This window comes from Pagrus major, chromosome 24, assembly GCF_040436345.1.
Source record: "Pagrus major chromosome 24, Pma_NU_1.0".
Classification (NCBI taxonomy): domain Eukaryota; kingdom Metazoa; phylum Chordata; class Actinopteri; order Spariformes; family Sparidae; genus Pagrus; species Pagrus major.
Window position 1 is genome coordinate 21,563,683 of NC_133238.1, and position 13,125 is coordinate 21,576,807.

A 13,125-nucleotide genomic window follows, 5' to 3' on the forward strand; every position below is an offset into this window, starting at 1 on the left:
AGACAATACAAAAGCCAGTGAAAAAGCCTGTTAAAGTCTTAACTTATTTTCATCAGAATGCTCTCTACAAGCTGTCAAAAAGGATTCAGGGAGTATTCCTGCATGATGAATTGAATGGTATGGGGCTCTACAGGAATATGTACAAGAGATTTTTAACAACCTGGCATCTCAAAAATGTTCTTATTCTTGGCTTATTCTTACAATATAAAATATACTTTACTAATTTATTAAACATTAATAAAGCCATTAGTTGAAGTCTTATTTAAGATGTAAAAGGATAATACAGGGAGATAAGTGGTGGAGGGGGTAATGACGTTGAAGATGAGGGACAGAGATGACATCATCTCTTAGGGTTGACAAACAGGAGGGTGATCTCGGAGGAAGATAAATATGATGTCTGTCAGAGGATTTAACCATTTGTCTTGCCCCACTTCATCGCTGCATCTCCTCCTCCCTGATGGACGGTGCTGAGGGCCCTCTGCTCTGCTTTCCCAACCTCAACTCCTCCTGCAGGAGGCTGCTGCTTCGACCCCACTCTGAGACTGCAGTACTCTACACCCTGCTGGCCTTCATCTCTCTGCTCACCGTGACACTCAACCTGCTCGTCATCATCTCCATCTCCCACTTCCGGCAGCTTCACACCCCGACCAACGCCCTGCTTCTCTCCCTGGCTGTGTCCGACCTGGTGGTGGGGCTGCTGGTGATGCCCATCGAGGGCCTCCGCTACATGGAGACATGCTGGTTGCTGGGGAGGCTCATGTGTGCTCTGACTCCTTTTGTTTCTTATTGTCTGCTCTCTGCCTCCATAGGCAACATGGTGCTCATATCCATAGATCGATATCTGGCTATCTGTGACCCACTGCTCTATTCCTCCAAGATGTCACTTAGCAGAGTTAAAATTTCAATCTGTGTATGCTGGGCTTGTTCAATTATCTACAACGGGTGCATTCTGATGGGACACTTAGGGCAGCCGGACAGGTTCAGCTCCTGCCACGGGGAGTGTGTGGTGGTCATCAGCCACATCTCAGGCATGCTAGATCTCTTCTTCTCATTTGTCGGGCCTTGTACTGTCATGGTTGTTCTCTATATGAGGGTGTTTGTGGTTGCTGTGTCTCAGGTGCGTGTCATTCGGCTGCAGACTGCTGCCACCACTGTAGGAGCAGCTCCAACCGCTAAAAAATTAGAGAGGAAGGCAGCCAGGACTCTTGGGATTGTGATAGCTGTGTTTCTGATGTGTTTCTGTCCATATTACTATCCCGCTCTCGCTGGTGAGGACACCTCCACTAGCTTGTCCTATTATGCCCTGTTGTCTTGGATCATGCTGACCAACTCTTGTGTGAACCCTCTGATCTATGCTCTCTTCTACCCCTGGTTTAGGAAAGCTATCAAACTCATTGTCACCCTCAGAATACTGCAGACTCACTCCCGGGAGCTCAAGATCTTGTAGACAGGACTGAAATGATCAGTGTTCAGGCACTTTTTAGTTTTTTGTTTCATCTCTGGTCAATCATCACAGACCCTCTTACAGGGCCAAATTTTGTCACACACTTGTGTTGTAAAGAGCTTTTTCTCATAAATACACACCTCATTCCTGGGTGAAGCACATTAACCAGTGACCTCTCACTGCAAATGTCTGTCTATTCACCTTGAATGAAACACTGCATGCACAGATTTTGTGTCTGACAGCAAAAGAATATCACACATGCAAATATGAAGATAGAAACAGTAAAATGTCAATTATCTAGTGGTTTGTATCTCTTTGGTAATTTTCTTTCAGTGGAAATTTTACTTTTCTGTTCCAAATTGTCATTATTGGCACTACTGTTCAGCGCTGTACTGCATCTTTTATTACCTTTCTTGTCAGCTGTGCTATTAAAAATAATCCAACCAGTGTGGTCTTTATCTCTGCCATGTTCAATCTACTGTAACACTGAACTGCTGTCAAATGCACTTCCTGTCTTCCCTCCAACTTACTGGTTGTGAGGCGAAAACACAAAAACTTGGTATTTCTAGCAACAAAATGCAAAAAACAGGTTTTGCCCCACCAAGTAAACATATATAATGTGCATGTACAATGAGTGTAATACTACATAATCACATCTATATTCTGAATTATCACTTTGCCTTCATAGACTTACCAATGTGAGAGCTACGCCCAGGTGTCTGTGTGAATCAGGCCTGTGAATCACAATGATTTGAAAATAGTTAGAAAACATTTGAGTATACAGGAAAATGCCTTAGGTATAAATCTGTAAAAACTAAAATAAAATGTAAAAGATGAATTTGCTGAACAGATCAACCTATTCTTGATAAAATAAATCTCAGCAAATCAGTTGAATTGGGCCACAGTCACAAGGCATTCACATTCTGGCTGTAGCCACATGGGGGTGATGAGAGATCAGTTTACTGCAGAAGGTGCTTTCTGCCTCTTTGTACAGCAGAAAGATTTCGGCCTTTAGACCTACAAAATACACCAAAATCCTCATTCCCATACTTTAAAGCATTCTACCACCTTGTGTTCCTCTTTTTAAAACCAATTCATTAGGATCAAATTCTCACTAATTGGAAACTGATGGCACAACTTGTATTTCACAGACACAATTGTGATGTTCAATTCCATTTAGTTTAATACATTCAAGTGCTTTAATTACTAACGTTGCTTAAAATCCTTGTTGATCGACTTTTCAGGTTGTAAAGGTATATACCAAAAAAGGACTTGTTCATAGCTACTTGTTGAAAAAAAAACAGATTATACAACTACTTGCTACCACCCATACGTACCTAAAGATCAACACAATTTAACCTGGGATCAATACAATAAAAGTTTAGGGAGGGGGGAAGTGATGAAGATGATGAAGAGGGAGAGATGTTGCATCATCCATAAGGTGTTTGGAGAGGCGGAACAGCAGGCTAGAGGAGGATAAATCAGCTTTCTGATGGGGAGTTGCATCTCTTCTCCTTCCTGATGGACGGTGCTGAGGGCCCTCTGCTCTGCTTTCCCAACCTCAACTCCTCCTGCAGGAAGCTGCTGCTTCGACCCCGCTCTGAGACTGCAGTACTCTACACCCTGCTGGCCTTCATCTCTCTGCTCACCGTGACACTCAACCTGCTCGTCATCATCTCCATCTCCCACTTCCGGCAGCTTCACACCCCGACCAACACCCTGCTTCTCTCCCTGGCTGTGTCCGACCTGGTGGTGGGGCTGCTGGTGATGCCCATCGAGGGCCTCCGCTACATAGTGACATGCTGGCTGCTGGGGAGGCTCATGTGTGCTCTGACTCCTTTTGTTTCTTACTGTCTGGTCTCTGTCTCTGTAGGTAACATGGTGCTCATATCCATAGACAGATATCTGGCTATCTGTGACCCACTGCTCTATTCCTCCAAGATCACACTTAGCAGAGTTAAAATTTCAATCTGTGTATGCTGGGCTTGTTCAATTATCTACAACGGGTGCATTCTGATGGGACACTTAGGGCAGCCGGACAGGTTCAGCTCCTGCCACGGGGAGTGTGTGGCGGTCATCAGCCACATCTCAGGAACTGTTGATCTCTTTATGACCTTTGTCGGGCCTTGTACTGTCATGGTTGTTCTCTATATGAGGGTGTTTGTGGTTGCTGTGTCTCAGGTGCGTGTCATTCGGCTGCAGACTGCTGCCACCACTGTGGGAGCAGCTCCAGTTGCTAAAAAATCAGAGAGGAAGGCAGCCAGGACTCTTGGGATTGTGATAGCTGTGTTTCTGATGAGTTTCTGTCCGTTTTACTATCCCGCTTTCACAGGTGCGGACACCTCAAACAGTTCGTCATACTTTGCGGTGTTGTCTTGGATCGTTCTGACCAACTCTTGTGTGAACCCTCTGATCTATGCTCTCTTCTACCCCTGGTTTAGGAAAGCTATCAAACTCATTGTCACCCTCAGAATACTGCAGACTCACTCCCGGGAGCTCAAGATCTTGTAGACAGGACTGAAATTGATACATACATGAAGGATGATAAATACTAAAGGATTTTCTGGCATGTTTTCATTATCGATGACTTGAATGTTTTGGTGCAGTTCTTTTCATTTCATCTGTGTGCTTTACGTGACTGTCATAAAAAACAAGAAACCTGAAAATGTGACAACATAATACTTTGCTTATACATAGATACTGTACATGTGAGTGGTTTAACTACCACTGACCACATGTGCAATGACAATTATATGCATGTCTTATCAATGTTTTTTTAACTAATGCATGCCAATATATTGTGACGTCTTTGTTCAACAGGGGGCCTGACTTTTTTAGTTTCTCTACTTCCTCATTACCTTAGTTAGTTTTATACTGAGCAAAATCTCCATAAGTCAAGATACTGTATTTAAAAAAAATCAATATCAACGTGTTCTAACATAACTTTTATGACCCACTTGTCTTTCAAGCTGTGCTAAAAACATCACTGTGCTGTTTTGTGTTTTATTTCCTGACATGAATAAAATAAAAGCCTGAAATTTTCACTTCTTGTCATCCTTGTCAAATCTGTGTAGCATCTGAATAACGTCCATGCAAAAAGTGAAATTTCAAAAACAGAATGAAAAAAAATGCCTTCACACTGTACTCTTCACTTGCAATCAGGGAAAATGTCTTTTTTCAGGTTTTATAACCTGATGAAAGACTGTGTACTGAAACAATATTTGCAAGTGAAGAAGACAGTGTGCAGGAGTCTTTTGTTCTGACTTTGTCGACCTTTGGTCCTCTACTACACACCTGTCGATCCACAGGTGTGCAAAAGTTTTTCTCTGTGAATAATCAAATCAAATAAGAATTCACTAAAAAATACTCATTCACACCCACTTTATATTTATACTTGGTATACTCATCTGAATTTTGCCTCTATGTCTATAGACTTAACTGTAAGGCAGGCCTTCTCTCATTTCAGGTCTCGTAAGCCTGCGAATCATAATGGTTTGGAAAGGTTATTAAATGGCATTTGAAATATATATTTACTATATTTCTAGGAGGAAATTCTTTGACAGTTTTGCTGGGTATAAATCATTAAACAGCATCAATATCCATGTTTTACTCTCAGTTCAGCATATATCCATATCTTTTTGGCATGTTTATTAAGACAGCAGTGCCTTTAAATTGAATGATTATTCTATTTTATTCAAATACTAGATTTATTTGATACAGCCCCTGAAAAATCATATAGTAGTTTGTGATCTATGCTCTCTTCTACCCCTGGTTTAGGAAAGCTATCAAACTCATCGTCACCCTCAGAATACTGCAGACTCACTCCCAGGAGCTCAAGATCTTGTAGACAGGACTGAAATGATCAGTGTTCAGGCACTTTTCAGTTTTTTGTTTCACCTCTGGTCAATCATCACAGACCCTCTACAGGGCCACATTTTGTCACACACTTGTGTTGTAAAGAGCTTTTTCTCATAAATACACACCTCATTCCTGGGTGAAGCACATTAACCAGTGACCTCTCACTGCAAATGTCTGTCTACTGACCTTGAATGAAACACTGCATGCACAGATTTTGTGTCTGACAGCAAAAGAATATCACACACGCAAATATGAAGATAGAAACATTAAAATGTCAATTATCTAGTGATTTGTATCTCTTCGGTAATTTTCTTTCAGTGAAAATTTTACTTTTGTCTGTTCCAAATTGTCATTATTGGCACTACTGTTCAGCGCTGTACTGCATCTTTTATTACCTTTCTTGTCAGCTGTGCTATTAAAAATAATCCAACCAGTGTGGTCTTTATCTCTGCCATGTTCAATCTACTGTAACACTGAACTGCTGTCAAATGCACTTCCTGTCTTCCCTCCAACTTACTGGTTGTGAGGCGAAAACACAAAAACTTGGTATTTCTACCAACAAAATGCAAAAAACAGGTTTTGCCCCACCAAGTAAACATATATAATGTGCATATACAATAAGTATAATACTACATAATCACATCTATATTCTGAATGATCACTTTGCCTTCATAGACTTACCAATGTGAGAGCTACGCCCAGGTGTCTGTGTGAATCAGGCCTGTGAATCACAATGATTTGAAAATAGTTAGAAAACATTTGAGTATACAGGGAAATGCCTTAGGTATAAATCTGTAAAAACTAAAATAAAACGTAAAAGATGAATTTGCTGAACAGATCAACCTGTTCTTGATAAAATAAATCTCAGCAAATCAGTTGAATTGGGCCACAGTCACAAGGCATTCACATTCTGGCTGTAGCCACATGGGGGTGATGAGAGAACAGTTTACTGCAGAAGGTGCTTTCTGCCTCTTTGTACAGCAGAAAGATTTCGGCCTTTAGACCTACAAAATACACCAAAATCCTCATTCCCATACTTTAAAGCATTCTACCACCTTGTGTTCCTCTTTTTAAAACCAATTCATTAGGATCAAATTCTCACTAATTGTAAACTGATGGCACAACTTGTATTTCACAGACACAATTGTGATGTTCAATTCCATTTAGTTTAATACATTCAAGTGCTTTAATTACTAACATTGCTTAAAATCCTTGTTGTTCGACTTTTCAGGTGGTAAAGGTATATACCAAACAGGACATGTTCATAGCTACTTGTTGAAAAAACAGATTATACAACTACTTGCTACCACCCATACATACCTAAAGATCAACACAATTTAACCTGGGATCAATACAATAAAAGTTTAGGGAGGGGGAAGTGATGAAGATGATGAAGAGGGAGAGATTACATCATCCATAAGGTGTTAGGAGAGGCGGAACAGCAGGCTAGAGGAGGATAAATCAGCTTTCTGATGGGGAGTTGCATCTCTTCTCCTCCCTGATGGACGGTGCTGAGGGCCTTCTGCTCTGCTTTCCCAACCTCAACTCCTCCTGCAGGAAGCTGCTGCTTCGACCCCGCTCTGAGACTGCAGTACTCTACACCCTGCTGGCCTTCATCTCTCTGCTCACCGTGACACTCAACCTGCTCGTCATCATCTCCATCTCCCACTTCCGGCAGCTTCACACCCCGACCAACACCCTGCTTCTCTCCCTGGCTGTGTCCGACCTGGTGGTGGGGCTGCTGGTGATGCCCATCGAGGGCCAGCGCTACATAGAGACATGCTGGCTGCTGGGGAGGCTCATGTGTGCTCTGACTCCTTTTGTTTCTTTCTGTCTGGTCTCTGCCTCTGTAGGCAACATGGTGCTCATATCCATAGACCGATATCTGGCTATCTGTGACCCACTGCTCTATTCCTCCAAGATCACACTTAGCAGAGTTAAAATGTCAATCTGTGTATGCTGGGCCTGTTCAATTATCTACAACGGGTGCATTCTGATGGGACACTTAGGGCAGCCAGACTGGTCCAGCTCCTGCCACGGGGAGTGTGTGGTGGTCATCAGCCACATCTCAGGAACTGTTGATTTCTTTATGGCCTTTGTCGGGCCTTGTACTGTCATGGTTGTTCTCTATATGAGGGTGTTTGTGGTTGCTGTGTCTCAGGTGCGTGTCATTCGGCTGCAGACTGCTGCCACCACTGTGGGAGCAGCTCCAGTTGCTAAAAAATCAGAGAGGAAGGCAGCCAGGACTCTTGGGATTGTGGTAGCAGTGTTTCTGATGAGTTTCTGTCCGTATTACTATCCCGCTTTCATAGGTGCGGACACCTCAAACAACCCGTCATACTTTGCGGTGTTGTCTTGGATCGTTCTGACCAACTCTTGTGTGAACCCTCTGATCTATGCTCTCTTCTACCCCTGGTTTAGGAAAGCTATCAAACTCATTGTCACCCTCAGAATACTGCAGACTCACTCCCGGGAGGTCAAGATCTTGTAGACAGGACTGAAATTGATATATACATGAAGGATGAGAAATACTAAAGGATTTTCTGGCATGTTTTCATTATCGATGGCTTATATGTTTTGGTGCAGTTCTTTTCATTTCATCTGTGTGCTGACAACATAAAACTTTGCTTATACATATATACTGTACATGTGAGTGGTTTAACTACCACTGACCACCTGTGCAATGACAATTATATGCATGTCTTATCAATGTTTTTTTAACTAATGCATGCCAATATATTGTGACGTCTTTGTTCAACAGGGGGCCTGACTTTTTTCTTGTTTCTCTACTTCCTCATTACCTTCATTAGTTTTATACTGAGCAAAATCTCCATAAGTCAAGATACTGTATTTTAAAAAATCAATATCGATGTGTTCTAACATAACTTTTATGACCCACTTGTCTTTCAAGCTGTGCTAAAAACATCACTGTGCTGTTTTGTGTTTTATTTCCTGACATGAAAAAAATAAAAGCCTGAAATTTTCACTTCTTGTCATCCTTGTCAAATCTGTGTAGCATCTGAATAACGTCCATGCAAAAAGTGAAATTTCAAAAACAGAATGAAAAAAAATGCCTTCACACTGTATTCTTCACTTGCAATCAGGGAAAATGTCTTTTTTTCAGGTTTTATAACCTGATGAAAGACTGTGTACTGAAACAATATTTGCAAGTGAAGAAGACAGTGTGCAGGAGTCTTTTGTTCTGACTTTGTCGACCTTTGGTCCTCTACTACACACCTGTCGATCCACAGGTGCGCAAAAGTTTTTCTCTGTGAATAATCAAATCAAATAAGAATTCACTAAAAAAATACTCATTCACACCCACTTTATATTTATACTTGGTATATTCATCTGAATTTTGCCTCTATGTCTATAGACTTAACTGTAAGGCGGGCCTTCTCCCATTTCAGGTCTCGTAAGCCTGCAAATCATAATGGTTTGGAAAGGTTATTAAATGGCATTTGAAATATATATTTACTATATTTCTAGGAGGAAATTCTTTGACAGTTTTGCTGGGTATAAATCATTAAACAGCATCAATATCCATGTTTTACTCTCATTTCAGCATATAAACATATCTTTTTGGCATGTTTATTAAGACAGCAGTGCCTTTAAATTGAATGATTATTCTATTTTATTCAAATACTAGATTTATTTGATACAGCCCCTGAAAAATCATATAGTAGTTTGCGATCTATGCTCTCTTCTACCCCTGGTTTAGGAAAGCTATCAAACTCATCGTCACCCTCAGAATACTGCAGACTCACTCCCAGGAGCTCAAGATCTTGTAGACAGGACTGAAATGATCAGTGTTCAGGCACTTTTCAGTTTTTTGTTTCACCTCTGGTCAATCATCACAGACCCTCTACAGGGCCATATTTTGTCACACACTTGTGTTGTAAAGAGCTTTTTCTCATAAATACACACCTCATTCCTGGGTGAAGCACATTAACCAGTGACCTCTCACTGCAAATGTTTGTCTACTGACCTTGAATGAAACACTGCATGCACAGATTTTGTGTCTGACAGCAAAAGAATATCACACATGAAAATTTGAAGATAGAAACATTAAAATGTCAATTATCTAGTGATTTGTATCTCTTCGGTAATTTTCTTTCAGTGGAAATTTTACTTTTGTCTGTTCCAAATTGTCATTATTGGCACTACTGTTCAGCGCTGTACTGCATCTTTTATTACCTTTCTTGCCAGCTGTGCTATTAAAAATAATCCAACCAGTGTGGTCTTTATCTCTGCCATGTTCAATCTACTGTAACACTGAACTGCTGTCAAATGCACTTCCTGTCTTCCCTCCAACTTACTGGTTGTGAGGCGAAAACACAAAAACTTGGTATTTCTACCAACAAAATGCAAAAAACAGGTTTTGCCCCACCAAGTAAACATATATAATGTGCATGTACAATAAGTATAATACTACATATTCACATATACATTCTGAATTATCACTTTGCCTTAATAGACTTACCAATGTGAGAGCTACGCCCAGGTGTCTGTGTGAATCAGGCCTGTGAATCACAATGATTTGAAAATAGTTAGAAAACATTTGAGTATACAGGGAAATGCCTCAGGTATAAATCTGTAAAAACTAAAATAAAACGTAAAAGATGAATTTGCTGAACAGCTCAACCTGTTCTTGATAAAATAAATCTCAGCAAATCAGTTGAATTGGGCCACAGTCACAAGGCATTCACATTCTGGCTGTAGCCACATGGGGGTGATGAGAGAACAGTTTACTGCAGAAGGTGCTTTCTGCCTCTTTGTACAGCAGAAAGATTTCGGCCTTTAGACCTACAAAATATACCAAAATCCTCATTCCCATACTTTAAAGCATTCTACCACCTTGTGTTCCTCTTTTTAAAACCAATTCATTAGGATCAAATTCTCACTAATTGTAAACTGATGGCACAACTTGTATTTCACAGACACAATTGTGATGTTCAATTCCATTTAGTTTAATACATTCAAGTGCTTTAATTACTAACATTGCTTAAAATCCTTGTTGTTCGACTTTTCAGGTGGTAAAGGTATATACCAAACAGGACATGTTCATAGCTACTTGTTGAAAAAACAGATTATACAACTACTTGCTACCAGCCATACGTACCTAAAGATCAACACAATTTAACCTGGGATCAATACAATAAAAGTTTAGGGAGGGGGAAGTGATGAAGATGATGAAGAGGGAGAGATTACATCATCCATAAGGTGTTAGGAGAGGCGGAACAGCAGGCTAGAGGAGGATAAATCAGCTTTCTGATGGGGAGTTGCATCTCTTCTCCTCCCTGATGGACGGTGCTGAGGGCCTTCTGCTCTGCTTTCCCAACCTCAACTCCTCCTGCAGGAAGCTGCTGCTTCGACCCCGCTCTGAGACTGCAGTACTCTACACCCTGCTGGCCTTCATCTCTCTGCTCACCGTGACACTCAACCTGCTCGTCATCATCTCCATCTCCCACTTCCGGCAGCTTCACACCCCGACCAACACCCTGCTTCTCTCCCTGGCTGTGTCCGACCTGGTGGTGGGGCTGCTGGTGATGCCCATCGAGGGCCAGCGCTACATAGAGACATGCTGGCTGCTGGGGAGGCTCATGTGTGCTCTGACTCCTTTTGTTTCTTTCTGTCTGGTCTCTGCCTCTGTAGGCAACATGGTGCTCATATCCATAGACCGATATCTGGCTATCTGTGACCCACTGCTCTATTCCTCCAAGATCACACTTAGCAGAGTTAAAATGTCAATCTGTGTATGCTGGGCCTGTTCAATTATCTACAACGGGTGCATTCTGATGGGACACTTAGGGCAGCCGGACTGGTCCAGCTCCTGCCACGGGGAGTGTGTGGTGGTCATCAGCCACATCTCAGGAACTGTTGATTTCTTTATGGCCTTTGTCGGGCCTTGTACTGTCATGGTTGTTCTCTATATGAGGGTGTTTGTGGTTGCTGTGTCTCAGGTGCGTGTCATTCGGCTGCAGACTGCTGCCACCACTGTGGGAGCAGCTCCAGTTGCTAAAAAATCAGAGAGGAAGGCAGCCAGGACTCTTGGGATTGTGGTAGCAGTGTTTCTGATGAGTTTCTGTCCGTATTACTATCCCGCTTTCACAGGTGCGGACACCTCAAACAACCCGTCATACTTTGCGGTGTTGTCTTGGATCGTTCTGACCAACTCTTGTGTGAACCCTCTCATCTATGCCCTCTTCTACCCCTGGTTTAGGAAAGCTATCAAACTCATTGTCACCCTCAGAATACTGCAGACTCACTCCCGGGAGGTCAAGATCTTGTAGACAGGACTGAAATTGATATATACATGAAGGATGAGAAATACTAAAGGATTTTCTGGCATGTTTTCATTATCGATGGCTTATATGTTTTGGTGCAGTTCTTTTCATTTCATCTGTGTGCTGACAACATAAAACTTTGCTTATACATATATACTGTACATGTGAGTGGTTTAACTACCACTGACCACCTGTGCAATGACAATTATATGCATGTCTTATCAATGTTTTTTTAACTAATGCATGCCAATATATTGTGACGTCTTTGTTCAACAGGGGGCCTGACTTTTTTCTTGTTTCTCTACTTCCTCATTACCTTCATTAGTTTTATACTGAGCAAAATCTCCATAAGTCAAGATACTGTATTTTAAAAAATCAATATCGATGTGTTCTAACATAACTTTTATGACCCACTTGTCTTTCAAGCTGTGCTAAAAACATCACTGTGCTGTTTTGTGTTTTATTTCCTGACATGAAAAAAATAAAAGCCTGAAATTTTCACTTCTTGTCATCCTTGTCAAATCTGTGTAGCATCTGAATAACGTCCATGCAAAAAGTGAAATTTCAAAAACAGAATGAAAAAAAATGCCTTCACACTGTATTCTTCACTTGCAATCAGGGAAAATGTCTTTTTTTCAGGTTTTATAACCTGATGAAAGACTGTGTACTGAAACAATATTTGCAAGTGAAGAAGACAGTGTGCAGGAGTCTTTTGTTCTGACTTTGTCGACCTTTGGTCCTCTACTACACACCTGTCGATCCACAGGTGCGCAAAAGTTTTTCTCTGTGAATAATCAAATCAAATAAGAATTCACTAAAAAAATACTCATTCACACCCACTTTATATTTATACTTGGTATATTCATCTGAATTTTGCCTCTATGTCTATAGACTTAACTGTAAGGCGGGCCTTCTCCCATTTCAGGTCTCGTAAGCCTGCAAATCATAATGGTTTGGAAAGGTTATTAAATGGCATTTGAAATATATATTTACTATATTTCTAGGAGGAAATTCTTTGACAGTTTTGCTGGGTATAAATCATTAAACAGCATCAATATCCATGTTTTACTCTCATTTCAGCATATAAACATATCTTTTTGGCATGTTTATTAAGACAGCAGTGCCTTTAAATTGAATGATTATTCTATTTTATTCAAATACTAGATTTATTTGATACAGCCCCTGAAAAATCATATAGTAGTTTGCGATCTATGCTCTCTTCTACCCCTGGTTTAGGAAAGCTATCAAACTCATCGTCACCCTCAGAATACTGCAGACTCACTCCCAGGAGCTCAAGATCTTGTAGACAGGACTGAAATGATCAGTGTTCAGGCACTTTTCAGTTTTTTGTTTCACCTCTGGTCAATCATCACAGACCCTCTACAGGGCCATATTTTGTCACACACTTGTGTTGTAAAGAGCTTTTTCTCATAAATACACACCTCATTCCTGGGTGAAGCACATTAACCAGTGACCTCTCACTGCAAATGTTTGTCTACTGACCTTGAATGAAACACTGCATGCACAGATTTTGTG

General features: G+C 41.0%; 4 protein-coding genes across 4 annotated transcripts; all 4 read left to right on the forward strand.

Annotated features, from left to right (window-relative positions):
• The first annotated feature begins 457 nt into the window (after window positions 1-457).
• On the forward strand, window positions 458-1,447 carry LOC140992301 (trace amine-associated receptor 13c-like). Its single transcript, XM_073462605.1, has one exon. It carries the CDS (start codon window positions 458-460, stop codon window positions 1,445-1,447), a length of 990 nt encoding a protein of 329 aa, XP_073318706.1.
• A 1,518-nt stretch (window positions 1,448-2,965) lies between these two features.
• LOC140992381 (trace amine-associated receptor 13c-like) lies at window positions 2,966-3,955 on the forward strand. Its single transcript, XM_073462694.1, has one exon. It carries the CDS (start codon window positions 2,966-2,968, stop codon window positions 3,953-3,955), a length of 990 nt encoding a protein of 329 aa, XP_073318795.1.
• A 2,848-nt stretch (window positions 3,956-6,803) lies between these two features.
• Window positions 6,804-7,793, forward strand: LOC140992299 (trace amine-associated receptor 7c-like). Its single transcript, XM_073462603.1, has one exon. The coding sequence runs from the start codon at window positions 6,804-6,806 to the stop codon at window positions 7,791-7,793; it is 990 nt and encodes a 329-aa protein (XP_073318704.1).
• A 2,812-nt stretch (window positions 7,794-10,605) lies between these two features.
• Window positions 10,606-11,595, forward strand: LOC140992314 (trace amine-associated receptor 7c-like). Its single transcript, XM_073462621.1, has one exon. The coding sequence runs from the start codon at window positions 10,606-10,608 to the stop codon at window positions 11,593-11,595; it is 990 nt and encodes a 329-aa protein (XP_073318722.1).
• Window positions 11,596-13,125: the final 1,530 nt, after the last annotated feature.

Excerpts from the sequence above, each read along its gene's own strand:
- LOC140992301 (XM_073462605.1), top strand. The coding sequence starts at position 458 with ATGGACGGTGCTGAGGGCCCTCTGCTCTGCTTTCCCAACCTCAACTCC.
- LOC140992381 (XM_073462694.1), top strand. The coding sequence starts at position 2,966 with ATGGACGGTGCTGAGGGCCCTCTGCTCTGCTTTCCCAACCTCAACTCC.
- LOC140992299 (XM_073462603.1), top strand. The coding sequence starts at position 6,804 with ATGGACGGTGCTGAGGGCCTTCTGCTCTGCTTTCCCAACCTCAACTCC.
- LOC140992314 (XM_073462621.1), top strand. The coding sequence starts at position 10,606 with ATGGACGGTGCTGAGGGCCTTCTGCTCTGCTTTCCCAACCTCAACTCC.